Source organism: Eretmochelys imbricata, chromosome 3 (assembly GCF_965152235.1).
Source record: "Eretmochelys imbricata isolate rEreImb1 chromosome 3, rEreImb1.hap1, whole genome shotgun sequence".
Lineage (NCBI taxonomy): Eukaryota > Metazoa > Chordata > Testudines > Cheloniidae > Eretmochelys > Eretmochelys imbricata.
The window spans coordinates 183430059-183457921 of NC_135574.1; the positions used below are offsets into that span (position 1 = coordinate 183430059).

At 43.0% G+C, this 27863-nt stretch overlaps 1 protein-coding gene across 4 annotated transcripts in view; it reads left to right on the forward strand.

Annotated features, from left to right (window-relative positions):
- FBXO11 (F-box protein 11) overlaps positions 1 to 27863 on the forward strand; it is a 209404-nt gene that overhangs the window by 60686 nt on the left and 120855 nt on the right. For all 4 annotated transcript variants that reach the window (XM_077813921.1, XM_077813920.1, XM_077813918.1 and 1 more), the window contains exons 2-3: positions 20925 to 21052; positions 21162 to 21243. In XM_077813921.1, the coding sequence (XP_077670047.1) occupies positions 20925 to 21052; positions 21162 to 21243 (210 nt within the window). The remainder of the gene's footprint in view (positions 1 to 20924; positions 21053 to 21161; positions 21244 to 27863) is intronic.

Sequence of the window (27863 nt, forward strand, 5' to 3'; positions counted from 1 at the left end):
AGGTCAGGGCTCTGGTCAGTCAAAGCTGTCTTCAGCCCAGAAGCAGACCTTTTGAAGGTGCGTTCGAGGACAGCGCACCAGTACAGACACTGGATCCACCCTGCCATACCTTCTCGTGCAGACTATCCCCTTTCTGTGCTGCGTGGGCCCATACTACGTCAGACTGCTGGGTACTCCACACAGTAGAAAGGGGATACTCCCTCCAGTTTTCGTCCCTCCCGCCCTTTCAACCCCCTTCCCCATCTCTCTTTAGGGACCCCACTCACGAGCAACTCCTTATATAGGAGGTCCACTGACTCCGATCACTGGGGGCAGTGGAAGAGGTTTCTCTGGAGCTGAAGGGCAAGGACTTCTATTCCCGGTATTTCCTAATACCAAAAGTCAAAGACAGCCTCAGGCCCATCCTAGACCTGCAGGAACTCAACAGTTTCATAAAGAAACTGAAGTTTCGTATGGTCTCTTTGGCCTCCAACATCCTTTCCTTGGATTCAGGGGACTGGTATGCCACCCTCGACTTGAAGGATGCTTACTTTCACATTGCAATTATGCTGTCCCACAGAAGGTTCCTCAGGTTTGTAATGAACCACAATCACTCTGAGTACACAGTTCTCCTGTTCGGCCTCTCAGCAGCAGCTTGAGTGTTTACCAAGTGTATAGCAGTTGTGGCTGCATTCCTGCGCAGGCGACCGGTACAGATGTTTGGTAACATAAATTTGTCACAAATCTGCTTAGGGCATCAGGTGATCAGGCTGAGGCCGTAGGATCTTTAGGGGAGGAGATGAAGGAGCACACGAAGTGAGTAAGTTTGAAAGCTTTATTAATAAAATAACAGCAGTGAGTGCTGGGAATGCTCCCACATCACTCGGAGGAAGAAAGAAAGCGCTAGTGCCCAGGCCCGAACAACTTTCATATTCACACATGCATGACCCGAGGCTGGCCAAGCCTGGGTGTAACGTGAGAAGAAGAGGGGGAAGGGTAGATGAGAGTTCTGTCCTGTGCACGGATCGTCCAGGGTCTGCTGTTGATCTCTGACTTGCTTCAGCTCTTGGGAGGGTTTTAAGCCCTGGGTTCTCATGGGGGCGTTTTGTCCAGGGACCTTTGTCCCCCGTGCTCTCTGTACCAGTCGAAACTGGCCTTCTGAGGCTTCCTTGGCTTCCCCAGAACACATCGGCTTGAGGGTTGTTATGTCCCCATTCACTGACCTTCGCATTCTCACTAGTTTTTGAAATCCCCTACAGTCTTGTTCAGTTTACTGCTCTGTTCTCATGGCTGGTCAGGGTTGGAATCCAGGCCCCTGTTTTTCTTGGCATCAGAGAATCTGCTTGGGTGCTGTTAGAGGGCTTATTCCTTCACCCACTTACTTCCCTGGTCCTTCTCGCATGAACAGAGAGCAACAATACCCGAAGTCCAAAGGTGCAAACAATTCGATGTTTATTGGGGTGAACTTCCAGCAAGCATGATTCCAGTTTCCTTCCTTAGTATCCTCCTTCCCAGCTCTGACACCACAGAGCCTTACACCTGTGTCCCTGTTCCCATTCCTACCCTTAGCTAAACATGATTCCAACTTCCTTACTCCCATTCCCTGTTCCCATTTCCCCCTTTAGCAAAACATGATTCCAATTTTCTTACCCCCCATCTCACACACCCACATGCCCACCCCCACCCACACCCACACCCAGTCACTTCCTCATTGACTACAGATTATATAGTAAAACTTGAGTTCTGCTTAGCTATACCTTAACCAATCATTTTCCTGAAATTTAACTAACCAATCCTAACATATTGTAACATGATTATGTAACCAATTATATCCCACCACCTCAATTAGTTTACACCCAGCAAAATTAATTATACAGCAGACAGGAACAATCACAGAACCAGACAGAGATTATACAGACAAACAACAGCAAAGTGGGAACTATAATGACAAAACAATACAGAAGTGAGGATTTCACATCCCAGCTATTGATAAGTGAGTTCTTGCCAGACAGGATGCTATCAAACTAAGTTTCCTTTTACATTTTCTAGGCACTTCCCTTTCTCTGGAGGTGATAGGCATACAATCCTGTCCTGATAGTGCCTAACAGCCCAATAGCACCTTATTTCAATGTGACTAGTTTGGAATGTGAGGATGTGACCGTTCGCTTCCCAGCTTATGGCTGCCTCTGCTGCTTAGCCAAAGGCCTGAGCCTAAGCACAGGGCCACAAACTGTCACAGTAAGAGAAGGCCCTTACACTGGCAGACAGTGGTTTTGATTCTTTCTTTTATACCTCTATCACTAGCCAAGTGATAAGAATACACCTAAATTCTTAGAGTATAGGCCTTTACAGACAGTAAAGTACAGTACAGGCCTTTATAGATATCCTGAATATCTATATCCTAACAGGTGCGTTGGCCTTGGGCGGCTGGAGTCAGCTTCTTATCTTCGGACCTAGCTGGATCTTCGAGTTAACCCATTCCTTTCTCCCTTCCTCCCCTTTTGGCCTTTCGCAGCCCGCAAAGGAATCTTTCACTCCACACTCACACCTTCAACCCCTCCCAAAATCCTTTCCCATGCATATGCCTATATAGGCGTCAGCGATATATAATGCTGGTGCTTACCCAGGGGACCCCATAGGGGGGCAATTTTACCGTGACTGGGACAGTCCCATGGGGCTATTTTATTGTGACTGTGACAGTTTCCCGTACCTCAACGACTGGCTGATCAAGGGCTGCTCCAGAGATCAAGAGGGGCCACAAATCGGGTCCATAACAGTGACTTTCAACAAACTGGGCCTTCTCCTGAACGTGTAAAAGTCAACTCTGTCCCCCATTCAACGGATAGAGTTCATAGGGCGGTATTGGACTCCACACAGGCCAGGGCGTACCTCCCAGAATTGTGGTTCTGGGTCCTGCGCGACATTATTCGAACAGTCAAGCAGTTCCCTACCACTACATCAAGGAATTGCCTGAAGCTTCTCAGTCACATGGCCACTTGTACCTATGTGGTGCAGCGTACCTATGTGGTGCAGCACACCAGGTTCAGACTCCAGTCACTTCAATCATGGCTGGCCTCGGTTTATCAGCTGGTTTGGGACAATTTGGACAAGGTTGTCACTCTGCCTCTGTCATAAATATAAAGGGAAGGATAAACACCTTTAAATCCCTCCTGGCCAGAGGAAAAACCCTTTCACCTGTAGAGGGTTAAGAAGCTAAGATAACCTCGCTGGCACCTGACCAAAATGACCAATGAGGAGACAAGATATTTTCAAAGCTGGAGGGGGGCGGGGAACAACGGGTCCTCTCTGTCTGTGTAATGCTTCTGCCAGGACCAGAGCAGGAATGCAGGTCAGAACTCCTGTAAAGAGTTAGTAAGCAATCTAGTTAGATATGCGTTAGATTCTGTTTTGTTTAAATGGCTGATAAAATAGGTTGTGCTGAATGGGATGTATATTCCTGTTTTTGTGTCTTTTTGTAACTTAAGGTTTTGCCTAGAGGGATTCTCTGTGTTTTGAATCTGACTACTCTGTAAGGTATTTCCCTTCCTGATTTTACAGAGGTTTTTCTTTTACTTTTTCTTTAATTAAAATTCTCTTTTAAGAACCTGATTGCTTTTTCATTGTTCTTAAGGTCCAAGGGTTTGGGTCTGTGTTCACCTATGCAAATTGGTGAGGATTTTTATCAAGCCTTCCCCAGGAAAGGGGGTGTAGTGCTTGGGGGGATATTTTGGGGGGGAGATGTTTACAACTGGGCACTTCCCCTGATATTTTTGTTAGACACTTTGGTGGTGGCAGCATAAGGTCCAGGAACAAAAGGTAAAATAGTTTGTACGTTGGGGAAGTTTTAACCTAAGCTGGTAAAAATAAGCTTAGGGGGTCTTTCATGCAGGTCTCCACATCTGTACCCTAGAGTTCAGAGTGGGAAGGAACCTTGACTGCCTCCTCCGGTTCTCGACTCCCTCTTGTGATGGCTTGACCCACAGGTGGTGTGTGCGGGAATTCAATAGACAGCAGCCATCCCTCTCGTTGGTGACGGACGCTTCAGCATTGGGGTGGGGTGCACATCTGGGAGACCTCAGGATGCAAGGTCTCTGGTCTCAGGTGGAGCTCGCTTTCCACATCAATGTCAGAGAGCTGAGAGTGGTCTGCCTAGCATGCCAGACCTTCTGAGTCCAGCTGACAAGGAAATGTGTATCGTTTATGATGGACAAAACCACAACGATGTTTTATATAAACAAACATGGGGGTGCACGCTCTTCTCCCCTTTGCCAGAAATCCCTCAAGCTGTGGGACTTCTGCATAGCTCATTTGATACCCCTGGAAGCGTCGTACCCCCCCGGCAGGTCGCATTTGGATAGTCGTTGGCACTTCAGACCCCACATCTCAGATTGCTCAGTCTGATGTGGACAGTCTAGAGCAGTGGTTCTCAAACTTCTGTACTGGTGACCCCTTTTACATAGCAAGCCTCTGAGTGTGACCACACTTATAAATTAAAAACACTTTTTATATATTTAACACTATAATAAATGCTGGATGCAAAGTGGTGGAGGCTGACAGCTCGTGACCCCCATGTAATAACCTCACAACCCCCTGAGGGGTCCCGACCCGCAGTTTGAGAACCCCTGGTCTTGAGAAATTTCTGTGCTATTAGGATCATTCTCCCTTTTTGCTGCCTTTAAGGGATCTTTTAATTTTCTGCAATGTGATCTAGAGAAAAATTGATTTTATCTTTTTAAAAGTTTCAGTCTTCTGCATTTATTGTTATTGGAGCATCAATTGATTCTTTATTTTCTGTTAGTAAGGTTTGTTTTTTTATTTTTAAAAGCAGTTAAGCAACTGAAGCCTTAACTCCATGAAGTTGCTCCAATTTAGAAATTCAATCTGGTGCTCAAAATACTGTGCTCCATCCTCCTTTAAAATTTAAAATTATTATTCCTCTAGATAAGTGGTTCTCAACACATGGCCCGCACAGAGCAGCAGCCCATGTGACATTCTCAGGCCATAAAGGTAGTATATATATTGTGGAGACGTGGCCCACATAACACAGAGCAAGCCGCATATGTGGCCCACAATGGTAAATAGGTTGAGAACCACTGTTCTAGATGTTTGTGTTCAGTGTGACAATTTTGGTTGTAATTACATCAGGCAGAAATAAAAGGGGAAACCACAGCCTTTTCTTATAAATATCCGTTCATTACAATTCTTAGTGAAGGAGAGATCATGAGGACTTTGTCCGTCTTCATCTCAAAGTAAATTTCAGCATTAAAGTAATCAAATGATCTTTCCCTTCCTTCTATCTCAGTTTGAAATATAACAAAAAAAGGATCTTACACTCTTTGTAAATGGTCCAAATCTTTAAACTTTGTTTGGAAAAGGACAAAAATATTTTGATAAAATGTTCCCCATATGTTTTGGATCAGCACAGCAAGGCAAAGCCACTTCCAAAGTATCACTTTATCAATAAATTAATTCAGCTATTGTTGAAGCATACCTCCAAAAAAAGGACCCTTGTCTCCAGTCAGTAAAAGCCCAGCAGAAAGGGGTCAGGGAAGTTGAAGTACTTTCAATAGAAGAGATTTGCAAAGCAGCCACCTGGAAGTTAATCTACTCATTTACTAAGCACTATAGGGTGTACTTCATTGTCTCAGCTAGTCCAAATGTTAGCCTAATATTTCTGAGGGCTTTAATTCAGGAATCCATTTTTTAAAATAATTTGAGGGGGATATTTTTTCCTCTCACTTTTTTAGCTCATTGGCACTGTTGTTTAAAGCCTACTAGTATGGATTAGTGGAGTTGCATGCTTTAGAAAAGGGAACTTTTCCCTATCTGTAAAATGGGTTTGAGAATAGCTCCAGTATTCATATACCCACACAGTTATTTTGTATTCTTCATGTAAAGCGGTTCTGTCAGAATTTCAATAGAATTAAGCTTTCTTGGTTACTGTGTGCGCTAGCAGCAATGACCTTATATGATGAAGACTTGGATTTGTCTGTCTGTCTCTGACAATCACCTGTTGAAAGTGAAGACCCATTAGTATGGATTATTGCAGCTGCTCTAACAGAAAACCATTGTATAGGTAAAGTAAATCATCTGTTTCATCAGTCTTTTTGGTATCTAAGGTTTAGTTCTGTAAGAACTATGTAAATGGGGGCAGACTTAAATTAACAAGACCTATTTTTCCAATTACATCTATTAATAGTCAGACCTTAAGTGTGCAGAATTTGATGGGGGATGAGGACGTGTTGGAGTATCTTAGTGAGTGTTTTGTATGTGTGTGAAATCATAGTTATACTTGCACGCTTTCCTAAAGCTCTGTTTCATCCCTTTCCTCCCTTTGCCTATAAAACTGGATTGGTCACTTTTGGAATTTGATACCTCTTCTGAATATCAGAAATTTTCAATGTACACACTTTTGGGTCATGAAAAGTAAAATATTTCTTCCTAGTATCTCGCCTGTGGGATTTCTTGGTTCATATTTATCAATTTCTTTCTGACAGTCACTTTTTAACGTAAGCTTTACTAGATCCTGGTGAGAAGGACTCCCTATATATTTTTTTTTTTCCAGAGATTACTGGGGACTGATCTCCCTAAGGTGGAGGCAGCAGGACTGAAGCCCAAAGCCTGAGCCCCACTGCCCCGGGAAGGTGGGGAATTCACTGTCTGCCTTCTCCTTCAGCATTGTATCCAACATGTCTCCAGAGGGGGGCAGGGCCCCACTGCTGCTGGCGGCTCCAGCATTCAACACCAAGGCAGTGTATCTGGGAGCAACAGGGAGTCGGAGGGGCTGCTATATTGGCCTCCTTCCCTCCCCCCGCCCCAACAGCCCAAGAGGCGGTGGCCACAAGAAAAGCCCCTAGTGCCCTCATGCAGCCACAGTAGCCGCATTTGAGAAACACTGTGCTAGGGAATATTTTTGGATGGTGCAGCTTGGTTTTCCTTCGTGTGAATGTCTCCTCCTTCTCATTCCATTTCAATGAGTTGTGCAGGGATTGCTATTGTCTGGTTCTTACCTGGAGATGGTGGGAGCAAAGGAGAAATGGAGATTCTTATGTCTTCTCCTTTCAGGCACCCACTCTAAGGCAGTGGCTTTCAAGACTACTGTACCCCTTTCAGGAGTCTGATTTGTCTTGCATACCCCCCAAGTTTCACCTCACGTAAAAACTACTTGCTTACAAAATCAGACACAAAAGTACAAAGGTGTTACAGAACACTATTACTGAAAAATTGCTTACTTTCTCATTTTTACCACATAATTATAAAATAAATCAATTGGAATATAAATATTGTACTTACATTTCAGTGTATGGTATATAGAGCAGTATGAAGAAGTCATTGTCTGTATGAAATTTTAGTTGGTACTGACTTTGCTAGTACTTTTTATGTAGCCTGTTGTAAAGCTACGCAAATATCTAGATGAGTTGATGTGCCCCCAGGGGTACACGTACCCCTAGTTGAGAACCACTTCTTCAGGGCTACGAACAGTCTGGCTTGAAGGTAATAAAACATTAATTTAGAAATATATTTCTACTTTATCTTCAAAACAAGACAAACTTAGTGTTAAGAAATCCTTACACAGATATAAAAAACCACAAAGTAAACAATGTACTGTATCTTCCTCAGTATGTTAGTAATTAAAAAGATAGACTTGCAGTAACTGATTAACAGCAATGATCTTTTTAGGTCATTTTGTTATCAATTGTGTAAGCTATTTTCAGGAATTAACTTACTGTATGTTTTGAGTCTCAAGTTTAAAAACCTAAACTGCTCTAACAAGATACCATGGAGTGGTTTTTTTTCTTTTGCTTTTCATTGCATGTAATATGCTGACTTTAAAAATTTTTTTTTTTTAACTTGAAACATACCTTTCTACTTTTCTTCCCTCCATTTGGGAAATATTGATTTCTTACACTACAGTAACAATTTTCCATATGCTCTAAGATTATGTTGGTTGTAAAAACAATATTTAAATTGTGCTTTTGTAGAATGGAGGTAGGGTTGTATTCAGGAGTATTGTGTATGTTAATGAAATGTTTTTTTTGTTGCAGTGAATATTTACTGTTCAGAATATATTCTAGCAATATGTATTGCATCCTGTCACTGTTCTTTAGAAGACTTGTGCTATGTTTTATGTCAGATTTTATCTTCATATGCTCCTCTTTATTAAAAAAAAAAAAAAAGTAAAGAAGAAACAAGTGTAAAAAAAAATCTTTCTGAGTTAGAATTTTTGGAGGAATAAAAAATTCTCAGCCTAAAACGTGAAATTGCCAAAGGAAACTAAGGGTTTGTTTTGCTTTTGAGTTGGTTGGAAAACACAATTTTAGTTAAAACCGATATAGCATTCTTCATGCTCTTTGCTTTTCAGTGGTGCAGTAGTAGTGAATAACAAATAGCTCTATGTATTCCACTGAGTTGTCATAATCGATGCATAGACTGGAGTTGGAGCCTTCTGCATGCGTGCTCACTGTTCCCTTTTCTTCCACAAGTTGTTGTCTTCAGGAAAGCAAAGCATGACAATAGTCACATCCTCATGATGTGGTCTGGGCTCCACAAGCTTTGTACTTGGATATCCTCATCATGATATTAGAAGTTCTATTCCTGTTGTCAGTATCTTTCTTATTTGAAACTCATTCTATGGAGAGGGCCAAATTCCATATTTAATTATAGTCTTTGTGGGCCTCAAATAAGTTTACAACTAAATGTCCTCCTCAGTCTACAGCAAAGTTTCCACTGATACCAGTAGAAATTTTCTGGTGGAATGTGGCATTTGTATAGCAAGTAAAGTTTTAGTTATTTAGTTGTACTTTGTTGTCAGTCACTACCACTAAGTGGGGAAAAATATGCTCCCCTTTAGAACCACTGCTATTTTTACCCTTTTTTTCTCTTCCCCATATTTCATTCTCTGTCTTTCTCCCTCTTTTCCATCCTTTCTTTTGTCTTTTCCCTTGCCCCAGATTTCCTTCTCTACTCTCATTCTCAATTCCTGTTCCTAGGGGCTCCAGTCCTGCTCCGTTCCCTGTTCTGTCCACTAAAATTAAATAGCTAAAGCTAGCATTTAAAGTGTTGCCATTAATCTTTACAGCTAACACATTTAATGATGGTAGGGAAGTTTGTTCTTCTTCTTTGAGTGCTTGCTCATATCCATTCCATATTATATGTATGTGCTCACCACATGCACTGGTGCTGGAAGTTTTTTCCTCAATGGTATCTGAAGGGGACAGGCTCTGGTGCCCCCTGGAGCAGTGTACACATGCCGCAGTATAAGGAGAGCCGCTGGCTCCTCCCACCCTCAGTTCCTTCTTGACGCCCCTGACGATGCTGGAACGTCTGCTGCTTTGGCTAGCATTGTTTCTGCTGAAGATTTCTTGTAAAATAGTTAATAGTACCCTCAGTGTTAGTTCTAATTTAGTTGGTCCCGGATGGGACTCAGCCTAGTTAGTCATGCCCTCCAGGCAGCTTAAGACACTGCGGACTCTGCAGCTCGTACCAGGGCCTCAGCCATCTCTGTGTGGCGGGTATCCTGGCTGCTCCTCTCTGGTCTGTCAACTGAGGATCAGCAGTCTATGCAGGACCTCCCCTTTGACGGCCAGGTCCTGTTTTCGGAGCAGAAGGACAGCAAGCTGCATGGGCTAAAAGACTCCCACACTACCCTTAAAACTCTAGGACTGTGTGCCCCTGGTCCAGTCCATAAGCAGTTCAAACTGCAGCCATCTCAGGGCCAGGGGAGCCAACCCTGGCAGGAATTGCCCCACAAAAAGAGCAGGGGCTTCAAGCAGCTCCCAAGCCACCCCATCTGCCCAAGCGCGCTCAACCTGAACTCAGCAGGGGAGGAAGCAGGCTTTTTTTAGGGTGCACCGAGTGTGATCTACTAGACTATACCCCGGATCTATCTTTCCTGCTGGGTCCTCAGTACAGTGGCGCAGGGTTAGACCCTCCAGTTTCTTTCTACACCTTGCTCCCACCCCCCCTTCCCCATCCCTCTTCAGGGACACCTCTCATGAGAGTCTCCTCACGCAGGAGGTAGAAGGTTGCTGCAACTGGGTGTGGTGCAAGAGGTTCCTCACGAGTACAGAAACAAGGGGTTCTGTTCTCAGTGCTACTTAATCCCAAAAGCCAAGGGCGGTCAAAGGCCCATCCTGGACCTATGAGAACTCAACAAATACGTACAGAAGTTGAAGTTCCACATGATCTCCCTGGTCGCCTCCATCCCCTCCCTGGATCTGGGAGACTGTATGCTGCCCTCTACTTGAAGGACGAGTACTTTCATATAGCAGTCTTCCAAGGACACAGGGGCTTCGTACGTTTCACGGTAGGATTGGGCCATTACCAGTTTTCAGTCCTCCCTTTTGGCCTAGCGCCAACACCGAGGGTGTTTACCAAGTGCATGTCGGTAGTAGCGGCTTACCTCAGTCTTCAGGGTATCCAGATCTACTTGTACCTCGACAATTGGCTGGTCAAAGGTCAGTCCTGGTCCCAAGTCCAAAGGGATGTTGCGGTGTTGCAGGCCACATGCCGGTCCCTGGGCCCTCTGCTAAATGACAAAAGGTTGATGTTAGGTCTGGTGCAGAGGATAGAGTTCATCGGAGTGGTGCGTGATGCCACCTGCGTCACAGGAAAGGTTCCAAGCATTGGTGGACCTCATCGCAGGAGTCTCCGCATTCCCCCTGACCATGGCCATGGTTTGTCTGCGCCTGCTGGGACACATGGCAGCATGTATGTATGTCGTCTGCCATGCCAAGCTCCGGATGCGGCACTTACAGCAGTGGCTGGTGACAGTCTATTTCCAGTCCAGAGATCAGCTGGAAAAGGTTGTTACCACCCACTGATGACACTTACCTTGCTGCAATGGTGGACCAATACCAGGGCGGTCCTGAAAGGAGTTCTATTTGACAGCTCTTGTCCCTCCATTAAGTTGATAGCAGACGCCTTGGACCTAGGCTGGGAAGTGCATCTCAGCGAACTCCAGACCCAGGGCACATGGTCCCCAGAGGAGATGATGTTGCACATAAACGTCAAAAAAACTCAGAACGGTACGTTTGGCCTGTGGGGTCTTTCTACCACACCTGGCGGGCAAGGTGGTGAGAGTGTTGACGGACAAAATGGCCTCAGTGTTCTACATCAACGGGCAAGGGGGAGCACGCTCGTTGGCTCTCTGTGGGATTTCTGCATTGAGTACGTGATCCATCTGTCACCTCCCCAGTGTCATGAAAATGCTGGCAGATCGCCTCAGCAGATCCTTTTTCTCTCACCACGAGCGGTCACTCCATCCGGAAATAGCCGGGATGCTCTTCCAGAGGTGGGGAACTCCCCCAGGGGACCTGTTCGCCACCAGAGAGAACAGGAAATGCCATCTCTTCTGTTCCCTACAGGGTCTGGGCAAGGACTCCCTCTCCAACACCCTCCTCCTGTCATGGTCAGGGGGCCTGATGTACGTGTTCCTGCCAATCCCGCTCATCAGCAGAGTCCTGTCAAAGATCAAAAGAGACAAGGCTCAAGTCTTCATGATCACCTCGGCATGGCCGCACCAACATTGGTTCAGCACACTGATGGACCTGATGGTGACCGCTCTCTGGCTCTTTCCCAACCGACGGGATCTGCTCTCTTACACCCCATCTCACCCCTCTCTATCTCACGGCGTGGATGCTGTGTGGTTGAATTTGGATGAGTGGGTCTGCTCTAACGAGGTCCAGCAAATCCTCCTGGAAAGCAAGAAAACGTCCACTTTGCCAGTTAGGTTGATCTAGTGGAGGAGGTTCTCCTGATAATCTATTGTAGATTACTTGCTCCGTCTTAAGAACCAGGGGCTGGCCCAGTCTTCCATCAGGGTGCACCTTGCGGCTGTCTCCGCTTTCCACCCACCAATTCAAGGTCAGGCGGTGTTCTCGCATGACATGTCGGTCCGATTCCTCAGAGACCTCGAGAAACTCTTCCCACTGGCCCGAGCCCCTGCCCCACAGTGGGACCTTAACTTGGCTCTTCTAGTCTCATGGACCCGCCCTTTGAGCCTAGGGCTCCTGTTCCCTCTCCTACCTGTTATGGAAGGCTGCTTTCCTTGTGGCCATAACATATACAAGACGACTGTTGGACCTTAAAGCCCTGACATCAAAGCCGCCGTATACGGTGTTCTACAGGGACAAAGTTCAACTGCGACCCCATCCAGCCTTTCTGCCAAAGGTGGTGTCTTCCTCCCATGTTAATCATGACAGCTTCCTTATGGTGTTTTGTCCCAAGCCGCACACCACTAGTGAGGAAAGGAAGCTGCACGCCGTGGACGTCAGACATGCTCTGGCGTTTTATCTGGAGTGTACCAAGCACTTCCGCAGGTTGACCCAGCTATTCATCGCAACAGCGGACAGGATGAAGGGTCTTCCAGTGTTCTCAGAGAGGATTTTCAACTGGATCACCTCCTGCATCTGGATCTGTTACGAGCTGGCATAGGTTCCTCCACTGCCAATTGTGAGCGCCCACTCGACCAGAGCTCAGGCATCCTCGTCTGTCTTCCTGGCACATGTTCCCATTCAGGACATATGCAGAGCCGCGCTGTGGTCTTCAGTTCACACATTTACGGCGCACTATGCCATCACTCAGCAGGCCAGAGATGGTGCTGCGTTCATCAGAGATGTGTTGCAATCTACATGTCCGTGAACTCCTACCCACTTCCAGGGCTACTGCTTGGGAGTCACCTAATATGGAATGGACATGAGCAAGCACTTGAAGAAGAAAAGACAGTTACCTTTTCCGTAACTGGGGTTTTTCTAGATGTGTTGCTCATGTCCATTCCATAACCCGCCCTCCTTCCCTGCTGTCGGAGTTTCTGGCAAGAAGGAACTGAGGGTGGGGGGTGCCGGTGGCGCCCCTTATACCACAGCATGTGCGTGCTGCTCCAGGGGGCGCCAGAGCCAGTCCCCTACAGATTCCACAGAGGGAAAAACTTCCAGCACCTCTGCATGTGGCGCGCGCACACACCTAATATGGAATGGACATGAACAACACATTTCAAAGAACAAACAGTTAAGGAAAAGGTGACTGTCTTTTTTTTAGATGCATTGTTTCAAACTCTGCAGAGTTGGGAGGAACATACTGCATTCATTCATACTTTTCATATTTCCTGGTTTGTTTGTTTTTACAACTATGAGGACTAGAAATTCACTTTAAAAAAAGGTAATGGTTTATTATTTGACTCCAAAACAGCATTATAGATACTTTAACTTGCTCCGTTCCAAACATTTTGGGCTATTTTACAGGATTGTCCTTTAACAACGGATAAAGTGTATCTGACAGGTAGTCATGGAATCATAGAATATCAGGGTTGGAAGGGACCTCAGGAGGTCATCTAGTCCAACCCCCTGCTCAAAAGCAGGACCCATCCCCAATTAAATCATCCCAGCCAGGGCTTTGTCAAGCCTGACCTTAAAAACTTCTAAGGAAGGAGATTCTACCACCTCCCTAGGCAACGCATTCCAGTGTTTCACAACCCTCCTAGTGAAAAAGTTTTTCCTAATATCCAACCTAAAAGTCCCCCACTGCAACTTGAGACCATTACTCCCTGTTCTGTCCTCTTCCACCACTGAGAGTAGTCTAGAACCATCCTCTCTGGAACCACCTCTCAGGTAGTTGAAAGCAGCTATCAAATCCCCCCTCATTCTTCTCTTCTGTAGACTAAACAATCCCAGTTCCCTCAGCTTCTCCTCATAAGTCATGTGTTCCAGACCCCTAATCATTTTTGTTGCCCTTCGCTGGACTCTTTCCAATTTATCCACATCCTTCTTGTAGTGTGGGGCCCAAAACTGGACACAGTACTCCAGATGAGGCCTCACCAATGTCGAATAGAGGGGGACGATCACGTCCCTCGATCTGCTCGCTATGCCCCTACTTATACATCCCAAAATGCCATTGGCCTTCTTGGCAACAAGGGCACACTGCTGACTCATATCCAGCTTCTTGTCCACTGTCACCCCTAGGTCCTTTTCCGCAGAACTGCTGCCTAGCCATTCGGTCCCTAGTCTGTAGCTATGCATTGGGTTCTTCCGTCCTAAGTGCAGGACCCTGCACTTATCCTTATTGAACCTCATCAGATTTCTTTTGGCCCAATCCTTCAATTTGTCTAGGTCCCTCTGTATCCTATCCCTGCCCTCCAGCGTATCTACCACTCCTCCCAGTTTAGTATCATCCGCAAATTTGCTGAGAGTGCAATCCACACCATCCTCCAGATCATTTATGAAGATATTGAACAAAACCGGTCCCAGGACCAACCCCTGGGGCACTCCACTTGATACCGGCTGCCAACTAGACATGGAGCCATTGATCACTACCCGTTGAGCCGGACAATCTAGCCAACTTTCTACCCACCTTATAGTGCATTCATCCAGCCCATACTTCTTTAACTTGCTGACAAGAATACTGTGGGAGACCGTGTCAAAAGCTTCAAAGATAAGTTCAAGTAGCCTCTGTCTTGGCCACACAGATTGTAAAGATGTTCTAGTGTTGGGTCTAGTCCAAGTCTGTTCCCTGGTGCAGGGCTGTCCATTAGAGCTGGTTGAAAAATGGGGAAACAATTTTGGGAAAACTTCAAAGTTGTGTCCATTTTGCAGGATTCAGAATGGAAAATTTTTCATTATTTCAGCATATTTCACAGTTATTTTTAATTCAAATGATTTTCCTTGTTTCTTCCTTGTTTTTTCCTTTTCATACTGAGTGGAATAAAATGAATGATGACATCCAGTTTTTTTCATTTTTTCTTTTGCTACTTTGTAACTTTTCAAAACTCCAATTTTTTTGAAAATTTAGAGTGGCAAAATGAAAGATAAAAATGTGAAGTGAAAACCCTAGTCAGTCATTCATTCTAATGAATTCAATGGCAAAAAATTAATAGGGGGGAAACAAAACAAATATTCGAAGTTTAGGAATCTTTGATTTTGATTTGAAAAAAATGAAAAAAAAATTTTTTTTTTTTTTTTTTGGAGAAGTTTTTCTGTTTGGAAAAGAGGCCTTTTTGTCAAAAAGAAAGTTTCAAATGAATAGCTTTGGCTAGCCCTACTCTATTATCATGAAAATTATTAGTACTTAACAAGACTTGTGGAGAAAGAGACTGAATTCAGGGTGAAGCTGAGAACCAAGGGCTTATGGCTGATCCTCCTTTCACTGATAAAATAATGATGTGCCTACTTTCCAAATTTTTCGCTAAGGTGGTCCCCAAATACCTCTTTAACCAGTCCAATAATTGTCTAGACCTTTTCCCTAGACTTTACAGTTTATGCGGGAAAACTAAGGTACATATTGATCTATTACCTGGACAAGTTTCTATAAGTATCCACAGTTGATTGTGATATTTGCTGGTCTTGTGGTTGGTGTACAAGACTAGCAGTCAGAGTAGTGGCCTAATTTTTTTTTCTTTCGGGGTGTTAAACACCTCTTTGACTTACATTGGAATTGTACCTATGCAGTCTTAGGGTTTACCTTTTGTAACTGCTTTTGAGATGTCTGATAAGAGCTGCCATTATTAGAGGTAGTAATAAAATAATATTATACTCTCATAGATCAATATATGTTTTTAACTTTTTCTTTCTTTTTAATAACAGAACAATAGCAATTTGTTTTGTGAGATTATATTGATTTTTTTTCTTATTACATAATATACTTAATGTAAGAAATACAAAGACATCTTGTACAAATAATTTGAGGCAGAGAAATGCTCTGTATTTATAATTTTCAGAAATCTGCTCTTGTGGTCACAGGATAAAACTGATGATTAAAAATGGCATATGCTTCAAGAGGTGTGTTTCAGAGCATAAATGATATTCTGTTGAAACAAGTGTATATGTGGTAATCTTCATAGGATAATCTAAATTGGAGTCAACAATTTTATTATAATGCACCTTATTCTTGTTGTCTGATCCTAATAATTAATACTTTACTTAACTTGAAATAGAGGCTCTCACAGAATATCTCTAGTCAATGTATTATAGACACCAGTTTTGCATCTCTTGTTAAATCTGAGTTGCGTTTTGCACTTAAAGCAGGAATTCATCCTCTGTTTAAGCTCTTTTGGGTAGAGACTGTCTCTTATTTTTTGTGTGTATAACACTTAGCACAATGGATTCCTAGTTTCACTGGTGTCTAGGCACTAATGTAATACAAATATAATAAATACTACTACAATGTTGTGTGGATGAAGAATAAGGTGTATCCCCCCGCAAAAGTTCAGCATTTATACTCTTTGATTATAGAATTAGTTTGTGAAAATTTACAAGTAAATAAGTTAAAGCTAATATGAACTCAAATTTTAAATGAGTTCTTAAAAATAAATAAATAAAATTAGTATTGTAATGCTTATTTTTGGTCCCAAATTTCAGTAATGGAATAACTCAGACATTTCAAACTTCCCATATAGTTAAAATTCATTGAAATCACATGCCTAGGTTATATTTGAAGAAATTAGGTTGTAATACTGTTAAGTTACTGATTGTGCGTAATTTATTAGACATATAGACTATAGCGGTCAGCAGTTGAGGTCACTCTTAACTTTGACATCAGAATTAACTCAACCAATCGTTAACCTTCTTCTGTGGCTACTTTGGCTTGTTTCAATCCTATTGATTATAATGAGTCCATAGCAGGAGACACTTGACTTGTTTGAAGAGTTCTCATTAGTAGGTTACTATAGTCCCAATTGCGTTGGCTCCTCAACAGTTCGTAGGCCACAGATTTGCTTGGCCATCAGTGCTTGAAAGGTTCCATATGGCTCTGCTGACTTTGCTCCAGAGCACAGTCAGGCAGTATTACAAGTGGGGAGGCAGAGGGGAAGCTTAGTAAAGGTCACAGAAAGGACCCTTAAAAACAGTGATGTTCGGACCCAGGGGATTGGGGTCCTTCCCTGCAACCTAGCTCTCCCCTTCATGCAGCGCCAGACTCCCTAACAAGGCCCCTTTCCCAAAGACCTACAGTTCCTCCAGGCCTACACAAATCTTGCTATTCCTCTTACCCGTATCCTCTCATTCAACTCTCCTCTTTCTAATTGTATTTAGATCTTAAATTGCTCTGATAAAAGTATAGTGTATGTACACGTGAATCTTACTTTGCACTTAAGAGCTTTTTTTTGAAAGTTTTAACCCAAAAATCCAAAATGTCATTCCTTTGTATATCATAGCCACCTCTTTTTCCATACTTATATAATGTAGATTATTTGATCATATAGAAGGTTTTTAAAGTCTTCCATTGACTCTTATGAATCTCACTTTTGGAGATGTATATACATCTTCTAATTCTAGAGAAGTATTCTGAGACATGCTCTCTTCCTCCAGATAATCATGGTAGAGGAAAATAGTTACTTATAAAGAGAAGGAATATGTCCTTTCCTCTGTCTTCACGCTAGACACTTTTTTTTTAATAGTGTCATCCTAATATTTTAATTTTTATTTTGCTTAAACTTTTGTTTTTTCTTGCAGCAATGACAGCATCTTTTTATCCTAAGTGATTATTACTAGTTTACTTTAAGAACCAGAGTGGGATTATCCATGAAAATCTTCCCCCTCTCTCCAGCTGTAGGAAGATGAAACTGCTGAGTTGGGAGTTTTTCAGTTTTTCCTTTCTGTCTCCCTGATTCTTTTTTCTGTTTCTTATAGTAGTTTGGAAGTACTGCATTAATCAGTGACACAAATTCTGCAGTAGTTACAGCCTCATTCTTTAGAGAGCCACACCTAGTTTCATTTTATTTATGTATGTTGCCTGTGTGTCTACGTTTCTCACCATTCGTGGCATTTTATAGGTGAAACAATTAACATCATCTGGTGCTGGTGGAGGGATGCTCAGAAATTTCAAGTGACATAACAGTGATCCCAGATTACTTCCGACCTTTGCATATCCTGCAGAACAAAACTTTTTGAGACTGTAAAGTTCTAGGCTTAAGTGGGATTACAGCTTCTATTTATGAAGAACCAAGGGATCTACTCTATAGTTTGAGACATGGGCATTATTACAGGGCTGGTTGTTGAGTCCCCTTTGGCTACTCCATGGGTTAATTCTATTACCAGAAGATGGTGACAGATGAAGGGAGAAATTAAAATATTAAGGCTGCATCTACACTAATAAATTTTGTGGCTGTAATTCACCATTGGTGGTAACATAAACTGGATTCTAGGCTAGAGGAGGCTGGTAAAGCCTAAGTCTCGGAATCGGATCCTACTGGGATTCATAAATCCCCTGTTTAGCTGCCACCAAATCCTGTAGGCACCTAAAGTCATTTGATGCCTACATTTTTGCAGTAGAAGTTCCCTAGGCACTTATGTTTCTGCCTGTGTGCATGTGCACTGCAATCCCAGTGTGCAGGCCCAAGGCAGTGCATAAACTGGGGGAAGATAGGTGTTCCTCTTCCTAACTTGCTTTTGGGCCCTGATCAGGTAAGTGTACTCAGAGCTTGCCGAGCATATGGAGCATATGGAGATGAGCTTACACAAAACAGCCTGAGGAGTATGAGGAGGACTTCCCCCATAACTTTTAGTTCAGTGATTAGACCCCCAGTTCCATTTCCCCTTCAACTGAGGCAGAGAAGGCATTTAAACAGGGATTTTCCACTTCTCAAGTGAGTGCCCTAGCCACTGGGCTATAGGATATTCTGATGTGGGTCTCCCTTAGTCTCTCCAGTCTGAAGCTGTTCAGTGTGGATAAATAATGAAAGAATCATTGGGCCAAAGAGAGAGCAAGCATCAGAATGACTCTCTAGCCTGGTTAGAGCACTCACCTGGGAGTAGAAAGCCAGGATCCAGTCCTCTGCTTCAATAACTTTTAAACATTATTTACCCACAGTGGAATATCTTCAGCAGAAGAGGTTGATGGAACCTTCTCTGCCCCCCACAACCAGCAGAATATCCCAAGAACTCTTGTCACTGGGCTAAATATTATGAGGGAGCTTCCCCCGCCTGGGCTTCTTGCAAAAACAGCATAGGCTACTCATGTCAAGAGAGAGTTTGCAGCTGAGAATCCCAGGCAGAGGGAGGTGCCTCCACTGCAGCCTGGACTGAGGCACCTATCTTTGTGAGAGGGGCAAGACTTAGCACACACTCCTCACCTTGGAATCTCCCATTGGCTAGTTTAGGTGGGGACCTGACCCAGTGTGCTGGATTTTGTGATCCCATTTTGATGCACAGTTCATTGTACAGGAAGCCTGAACGTCTCACTCGGTCTTTGTGAATTGCAGTGATATTCTAGACGCCTATAAGTTAGGTTTGGCAGTGCTCAACTTCATTCATGAATCTCGTCCTTAGTCTCTTTGCACATCAGCTCCCTATCTGTAAAATTGAGATATTAGCACTTCCTCACCTCACAGGGGTGTTGTGAAGATAAATATGGTGAAGATTGTGAGGTGCTCATATACTATGGTAATAAGTGCCATATAAGTAGCTAAGATGAGTAGTTTAATTATGGCTATGAAGTTTGCTGTTTTGGGGTTTTTTTTTTAAATCCTGTTTTCTTACAGGGCTCAGTCCATCTCCTTCCAGCATCTCTGTGACCTGACAGTTTTTCACTAAGGCTTTTGGGTGAAAAGTGATGGTTTACATAATGGATAGAGAAATAATAATGGGGAGAGAACGTCAGAAGTATATATTTTTTTTTGAGAATTTTCTTTCACGTTAGTTTGAAATAGCTTTGCTTACAAAAGTATGCATTACCCGCTCTATATTATGCACATATTTGACAATTTTTAATGTTTTTGAAATAATGATATTAAAATCTTGAACTGTGAAGGATGGCTTTTGTTTTGTATTATTTTTACTCTTAGATTAAGTGCATTGACCACAGACTATTTAGCATATCTTACACTTGAACAAAAAAATTGGGGTTTCCTCAGTAGATCTCTTCCTGCACAGCCTCCATCTCTCACTTTTATTCCATATTTCAAGTTCAAAATGGTTTAGAATGAGCGAGAACAGATATACTAAGGTGAGTCCAAAAATCCTTTCCTCAGTTAAGCAAAAAGTGTGTTTTCTGAGGAGGCCTATGTAAGAAATCCAGGTTTCTTTACTAATTAAGAAAGAAGCATCAAGTTTATATTTTGACTTCCACATGTATTTGTTCTTGTAGATTTGTTTAATGTGTGTGGTACAATGTCGTGAATAAATGATTTAATTACTGAAGTATTAAAACAATTCCTTTCTCATTGCATTAAGTGTATTCCTGTCAGAACATTTTCATGAGGTACTAGCATGAAATAAAACAGCAATAAAACAAAAGCCCTATAAATGAAATTTATCATACTATTGTTCTTGGTTTTATTAAGGGGTTGGAGGGAGCACACACTTATTACTATCATCTTCTTTGAGTCTTCAGCCAAATAAACAAAAAACAAAGCAACTTTTTTCCCTCTTTAGGTAATGCTATGCTGGTTTTCCCCTTCTGTAGTAAAGAGCTAGCACATTGAAATGCACCATACCTGAAATGCTTAGGGAACCCAGCCTTAAATTTTGTGGTAAATATGATGATAAAGTAGATGCCTTCTTGATAGCTTATGGTTAACTTACAACTTTTATATCTTTTACTGTAAAGGTAATGGTATGCAGAAGTAAAAAGCACTGAAACTTAAAAGTGAACTCTTCATTAGCACAGTGAATAATTTATTTGTCGATAAAGTTAAAGTAAACCCTAGAATAAAGGACACTTCATAAAATTTGTAGCATAAATATTATGTAAATACAAAGAAAGAAATGGGTTAATGTGTAGAAAACAATTGAAAATAAAAATATATAGAGCATACATGAAGGTGAACTTGTGCATGCACGTCTAGCAAGTGGATTATTGTAGCATCTTTCTGGCTGCATGTGCTTAGAAAAGCAAGTCGTTGATGCTGGTAGATGTTTCTTTTGTACCAGGAAAATACTAATAAAAACTTCCTGCACACTTTTTTAATGAGTTTGTGGAAGCTGTATAATTCAAATTACTGAATTTCCTTTTGATAGATGATGATGTACCTGCAGATATGGTTGCAGAAGAATCAGGTCCTGGTGCACAAAATAGTCCATACCAACTTCGCAGAAAAACTCTTCTACCTAAAAGAACAGCTTGCCCTACAAAGAGCAGTATGGAGGTAATATTTTTTTTATAAAGTATATTTTGTTTTCAGGAATAGGTGGCTAACTCTAACACTTTTACAAGTGCCATAATGTCTTAACTAATTCTTATTTATATGGTTAAAGGGTGCCTCCACTTCAGCTACCGAGAACTTTGGTCATCGAGCTAAACGTGCTAGAGTATCTGGAAAATCCCAGGATTTATCAGGTAATATTTTTGGGGGAGGGGGAAGATTGGAGAAGAAACGTTTTGACTACAACAGGGATTCTCAAATTTCATTGCACTGCAACCCCCTTTGGACAACAAAAATTACTACACAGTCCCAGGAGGTGGGCCAAAGCCTGAGCCCCACCGCTGCAGGTGTGGGGGCTGAAGCCGAAGCCCGGGGGCTGAAGCCGAAGCCCAAGGGCTTCAGCCCCAGGCAGGGAGCCTGTAACCTGAGCCCTGCCACCCAGGGTTGAAGCTCTCGGGCTCCACCTTTGGCCGCGGGTGGTGGGGCTTGGGCGTGGGCTTTGGCCCCAGGCCCCACCAAGTCTAACAGCAGCCATGGTGACCCCAATAATAAAACAGGTTCACGACCCACTTTGGGGTCCCCACCCATACTTTGAGAACCGCTGGACTACAGTGTTGCAAAGAACGTTTTTTGTTTCCTCAGATAGATAAATAAAAGAAAATGACGTGAGAGGAAAAAACAAGTTTCTGATTGTTTGAACTTAACTTTTGGAAGCTTATAGGTGTTCAGATTCGGCTTTTAAATGTGTAAAGGCACACTGGTTAAAAAGTATGTCTACACTAGAAAACCTTGCTGCCTGAGAACAGGTGCCTGTGGCGAGGGCTTGGCTTTATTGGTGGTGCTACCTAGTTGTTAGGTCATTAGTTCCCAGTTCTCCTCAATCACTGGCATCCCTCGCCAGCCATCAGCCCAACACTGTGGTGGTTCATCTTCCACTAGGTAGTAACTTGGCCTTCTGGCCCACATCGCTATCTCCCCCTTCCAGACTAAAAAATCCAATAAAACATATAGAGTTCAACAACCCCACAACAGAAAGGATCTTCAGCTCACCTCCAGACCTCTGGATTGGTACACCCTTGATTTGAGACTTATAATGTCACTACCCTCTCCTTTCCTCCAAGTTTATGCCCCCTACCCAAAAAGGGTAGTTGTTAGGATATCCTGGACCTCCATCTCCACCAGGCACCAACCAAGGCCCTATGAGAGGCAGTGATAGCAAACACCCTGGAGTGCTTTGGGGCTGCCTTCCTGTGCCACTTCTTAATACTTGCTTCCCCACAAAGCCTCAAAATCCTTCACTTAAAAATCCAACAGAAAATAACAAAAACAACTGAATCTTCAGTACATCTGGGCTCAGCTCGTAGCCGCCTTCTTTACAGCCTAGCCCCAGTTTCAAACTGGCCTAAGTTCCTGCATTTCACTCCCACTACCTGTCTAACATTGCACTCTCTGTCTACCTACGGTTTCAGGCAGGCTGCAGTCCTTGATCAGCCTCCATCTCCAGTCAGGCTTCCCTCAGCCCAAGAGACAAAGCTTCCAGCTACCTTTCTCCTGGGTCTTTTCCCTGGCCCCTTCTCTAGGGGCTGGAGTAGCTGCCATTGTAGGCACGTTCCTTGCAGCCAGGACCTCTGTTGTACCCTTATTCAGGAGCCCCCAATATAAGTCTCTCCTCCTTTACTGTCATGCCCTGTCTCCCTCATGCTTGAGATGCCTAGCTCTCTTTTAAGCTCCTTCTCCAGCTGGAGCAGGCTCTGCAGGTACAGCAGAACCAAATCATCTGAGCCCAGAACTGCTCCTTAACCCCTTCTGTCCTAGTGTTGGGTCTATACACCTCATCACAGTGATAAATATGGCTCTCCATACTCCTCACTCAATTGATGTTAAATGGTGGTTCTGCTGGTGTAGAATAGAGTCAAGAATTCAACACCTTGTGTAAGAAACAGAATGTTGACAAAGACAGGAGAAGAATCAAATGCTGCCAAGTGGGTTTCCTTTCTTGCAGCTGGAGCGATATCCTTCCACACACCCACCATGGCCTCTCTCCCCATCTCTCATGGCTTCTCGAGATACTGGATTCTCTAACATCATTCTCTTTTGGTGGATCTTCCCTGCACTTCAGTGTGACCATATGCCCTGCTTTTCACACTGTTGGGTCCACCCATCATGTCACAGCTTTTTGTGGTGCTCATTTTGCATTAAGAATTGGAGGGTGCCGTTTCTCCTTTGTGGGCAGTGCCTCAAAACAGAGGAACACAACAATGCTTGTGTATCTCTCTTACCCCATCCGTTTCCACTCTCCCATGCATGTAGTCTGTCATCTGTGTTCCTTTTCATTCTTTCTCAGCATCTTCCGTTTCCTATTACCCTTACCACCATCTTCTTACCTACTTGCTATCTCTCATTAACTTCCCCTTCTCCTGTTTTGTCAGCAAGATCTGACCATTTATCTCTGAGTCCTTCCACTTCTTATCAAAACTTGGTTCTTTTTCACTAACTCAGCATCTGTTGTTTTTCTCCCCTATGGTTCTCTTTATCCTCACTCTCCAAATCTGAAGCTCATGGAGTTGGCACTAGGCTGCTCCTCCACCCGTTCTGTAACTTCTAGCTCTTTTTGTTTTGTTTTTGTTTTGCGGGGGGAGGCCACTCTATTTGGTTCTTCTCTCTGAGTGAGTTTTATCTGCCGACCCCCAGTTCTGACTTCGATGTGTAGCTTTATAATAATAATTATTATTATTAATAAATCCTTCCACCCCCATCTTCTACCCTTGAAGTTGTCTAGAACAACTTCCACAACTACCAGTGTGGTTCTACTTCTGCAATTTCTTTTAACTTTGTTTGATCTCTAACTTTATACCAATTCCTCTACTCTCTTTTGACTTGGCTTTTGTGTCTGTCTCTGTATGTCACTGTCTCTCACCAACTCTTATTTATTCTTCAACCTTGTTTGCTCTTCCGCACAGCTTTTATAATATTCATTACACCAACCTTTCTGACATCTCTACTGCTCCTAGACAGCTCCTTGTTCCATGCTGTAAGCTTTACTTCTGGTTACATTTTTTTCTGCTGATTTCCTCTGTTGTACTCTACACCATATCTATCCCTTTAATCCCCAAGCTTGATTCTGTCCCCCATTTTTTAACCACTGCTGATCACAGTGCTGTGCATCTTTGGAAAAAGCATTGAGATTATGCAGACAGCTCCGGCATGGAATTGCTTCACAGATGCTCACTGTAAGACTTGCAAACCATGGTTTATGGGCCCGCAGACTGTTATATAGCAGTATTCTTAGTAGACAAATACACGCCAGCTACAGATCAGACTTTCCAAACTGTGGCTAAAAAGGCCTGTCCCTGAACCCACTCAGTCTGCCAGCCCAGATGCTCTCATTCTCTTCCTTGTTCAATTTTTTGTTCCATATTCTAATTTTGTAGGAGTAGTAGCGGTGTGTGTGTCTGTGTGTGTAGTGGGTTTTTATTTTGTTTTAAAAGAGTAAAAATAATCGAAGATATTAGTGGAGGGGGCTAGTAAGGTGTTTCTGGGTTGCCTTTGGTGGAGACAGTGCAGTGTCACTGAGGACCAGTTATCATAGGGAACCAAGAGATGTAGTGAGGCCTCAGGACCACTGGTGCAAATAGTGGTGGTGTGGGTAAAGGCATGGGGGAGAAGAGCGTAGGGAACCTTGAGAATGTATCTCCGAGGATAATCATTGTCATTACATGGATTTTCCAACTAGAGAGACAGCAAAAATATAGTACTGATCAATTATAAAGTCTTCAGCATTAATGGCAACCACATACAGTATCTGAAAAAAACACATAGCCCATGAACTGGTTCTTAATCTTAACATCTATCCCCGAGTTGTTACTCCTGTGAAAAAATGAGTTCACCATTTCAAAATTTTAACAGCTGTCTCTGTACAGTATCTAATTGTGTGTCAATCTTATTTTGACAATTTGAGTTAGTTTTCTAATCTCTATAACCCTCTCATTTAGTTGTCTCTATTTGGACAACACTATTTCCACTCTGTGAAAGAAAATATGTTATTAACATATGAAAACCTTGATGAAAAATGTAATGTTTATATTAACATTCCAAATGAATTCCTAATTGCTTTACTAAAATAAAAATTCAATGTATATGGAAACACCCACATAAAATAATTCAGTTTACAAAATGACGGTCTTGTATAGTGCTTGTTTGAAATACTCAAATGACATTTAATTTCCAAATAAAAATAGAAAGATTTCCTTTCACTATATTCTGACTTAATTTACTTACTTAACCTGGAACAATCTTCAGGCAGATACACACCACTTCTACCATGATCCATTGCTCTCTTCTGTCACTTGCTCCTCCTTGTCACCTTAAATCCGCTGCTTAAGTCATCTGACTTCCACTTCTCTCCTTGCTTGCCATGTCACCTTTTTCATCTTCCACTTTGATGTCATTAAATGTTTGTACCTCTCCCATGATGTACCCTCCTACCCCATTTTAACTGCTTTTGGAACATTAGATGACTGCCTTTGATCTTGCGCTTCCCGAGCCAACTCTTCCTGCTCAAAAGGCTCTGGAACTGGTGTAGATGCTAGAATATGCTACAGACTAGTGCATCACATAGTATTGGTTACTACTGATCCATTACTTGAATGTATATGTACTCAGATAAATATGCAGACTCAAAAAATAATTAACACAGTAACTTGCCTTTCTTTCTGTTCCAAAACTGTGTTTTCAGCCTCCTATTTTTGTTGACTTTTTTACAGTATAGTGATGGGTTTAGAAAATATGTTTGTCATATATCTGCATCGAACTCTCTTCTCCCTCCCACTTATTTTTAGTAATTTCCACTTGGGTCTATACTGATCTTTTGCTTTCCTCAGTTGTGTAGTCTCCAGCTTTCCCTTATAGCTGACAAAAGGGCTTCAATACAAGACATAGTGCTACACATCAGGATTGAGAGACCATTACACTTTTGAGCTATATATATATATGAGGACTCTAAATTTTTTCAATCCCTCATCCCCCATTTTTGGTCATACTAATTCCTGTTCTCAGTCAACTGTTAAACTAACAATAAATATGAATCACCTCTGTACACATAATACACAAGTAGAGAGAGAGAGAACTTTAAAACACAGCAAAGACTTTACCATTAGTTAAGTCTTTATCATGTCTGCTGTGATCCAGTCAATTAGCCATACTTTTAAAATATTACAAATTTTATCATTTACTGTGTTAAAACAAAGAGAAGAAGGAGAATGAAGAGTGGGGATGATAGAGTGGTTTTCTCCTCCAGTCCCCCACATTTTTCTCACTGTCCCTTATGGTCATACCATTTACTTGAAAAGCTGTCAATTTTATACATAATAATAAAAATACATACATTCTTTCCTTTGTAAATGAGAATAAGGGTGTGTCAGCGGTGGGCAGGGTGCGGGCAGAAGAAGATAGTGAGGAGTTAGTGAACTGGGTGGAGAGGTGTGAGAGGTATGAGAGTACAGAATAGTGTGCGTGTTGCTCAACCCCCCACCCGCGACAGACAAACAGACTGTGATCATTCTCTCATAGTTGCCATGTTTGTGTGGCTCCATGTGACATTTTATATAAATTATTTAATGAGCTGATTTACCTATGTGCAAAAAGTTGCATATGACCATAAACGTTTTTGTATACACCCTTCCCTGAGCAGTGGTGAGGGTAGGACATGGAACTGCAAAAAAACTGGCAATTGGGTTGGAGGGTATCTAAGGGTTCAGTGGTAGTAGTGGGGAGTGCTTGTGTGTGATTGGGATTGCTAAACTAAATAGGTGGTTGCTAGGGTGTGTGGCATGCTTGGATCGGTGGGTCCTGGAGAGTGTTTGGGGGTAGTTGAGAAACTGGGTATTATTTTGGTGTCTGGGGTTGTTGGATTGTTGGAGGTAGGTTCATGAGTACTGTTTGAGTGTCTGGGTGGATGGATTGTGCCTGGGTGTGGGATGCTCTTAGAGTAGGTAGGGTGCTGGTATGTCTGGGAGTGCTAAGGTAGGTGTGTGGATGCTGTCTGCTGCTGGGGTAGGGTCTCTTTGTGGGGCAGGGCTCTGAGTTCTCTTTGGGGTTCTGGCTGTTGGTTTAGGCTTTGGCAGGGAGCCTGGGGTCTCTCTGGGAGTCTGAGGTCTGGCTGGGATGCTGGGACTCTGGAGTCTGGTTCAGGGTCAGGGTGAGCTGAGGGCTAGTATTGAGCCCCCCTTATCTTTTGTATTCTCCAGTCACCTACCTGCTGCTGCCACCTCTCTGCCTGTCTTGCTGCTGCTCCTTTTCCACTTGAATCCTGCAGGAGCAGCAGCTAAAAGGCAGACAGACATGTGGCCTGTTTGCCTGAATCCAGGTTTCACAGGTGCCTGTAGTGGCCTCTGGTGGAATTGTAGATCCTGCCTGCAGCTCAGCCAAATATGTGACATTTAGGTTGAGGTGTGGGAGTGCAGACTGGGCTTCCTAATACATGAGTGTCACACAAGATGTATGACAGTTGGTAATCTTGCTCAGTGTCAGTCTCCATAGTGGGGCCTTTCCGGTCTCCATAGCAACTGTCAAAGTTCATTCCCCACTCTGAACTCTAGGGTACAGATGTGGGGACCTGCATTAAAACCTCCTAAGCTTACTTTTACCAGTTTAGGTTAAAACTTCCCCAAGGTACAAATTATTTTACCCTTTGCCCCTGGACTTCCACTGCCACCACCAAACTTTATCTGGGTTCCTGAGAAAACGTAGTTTGGACACGTCTTTCCCCCAAAAATCCTCCCAACCCTTCCCTGGGGAAGGTTGGGTAAAAATCCTC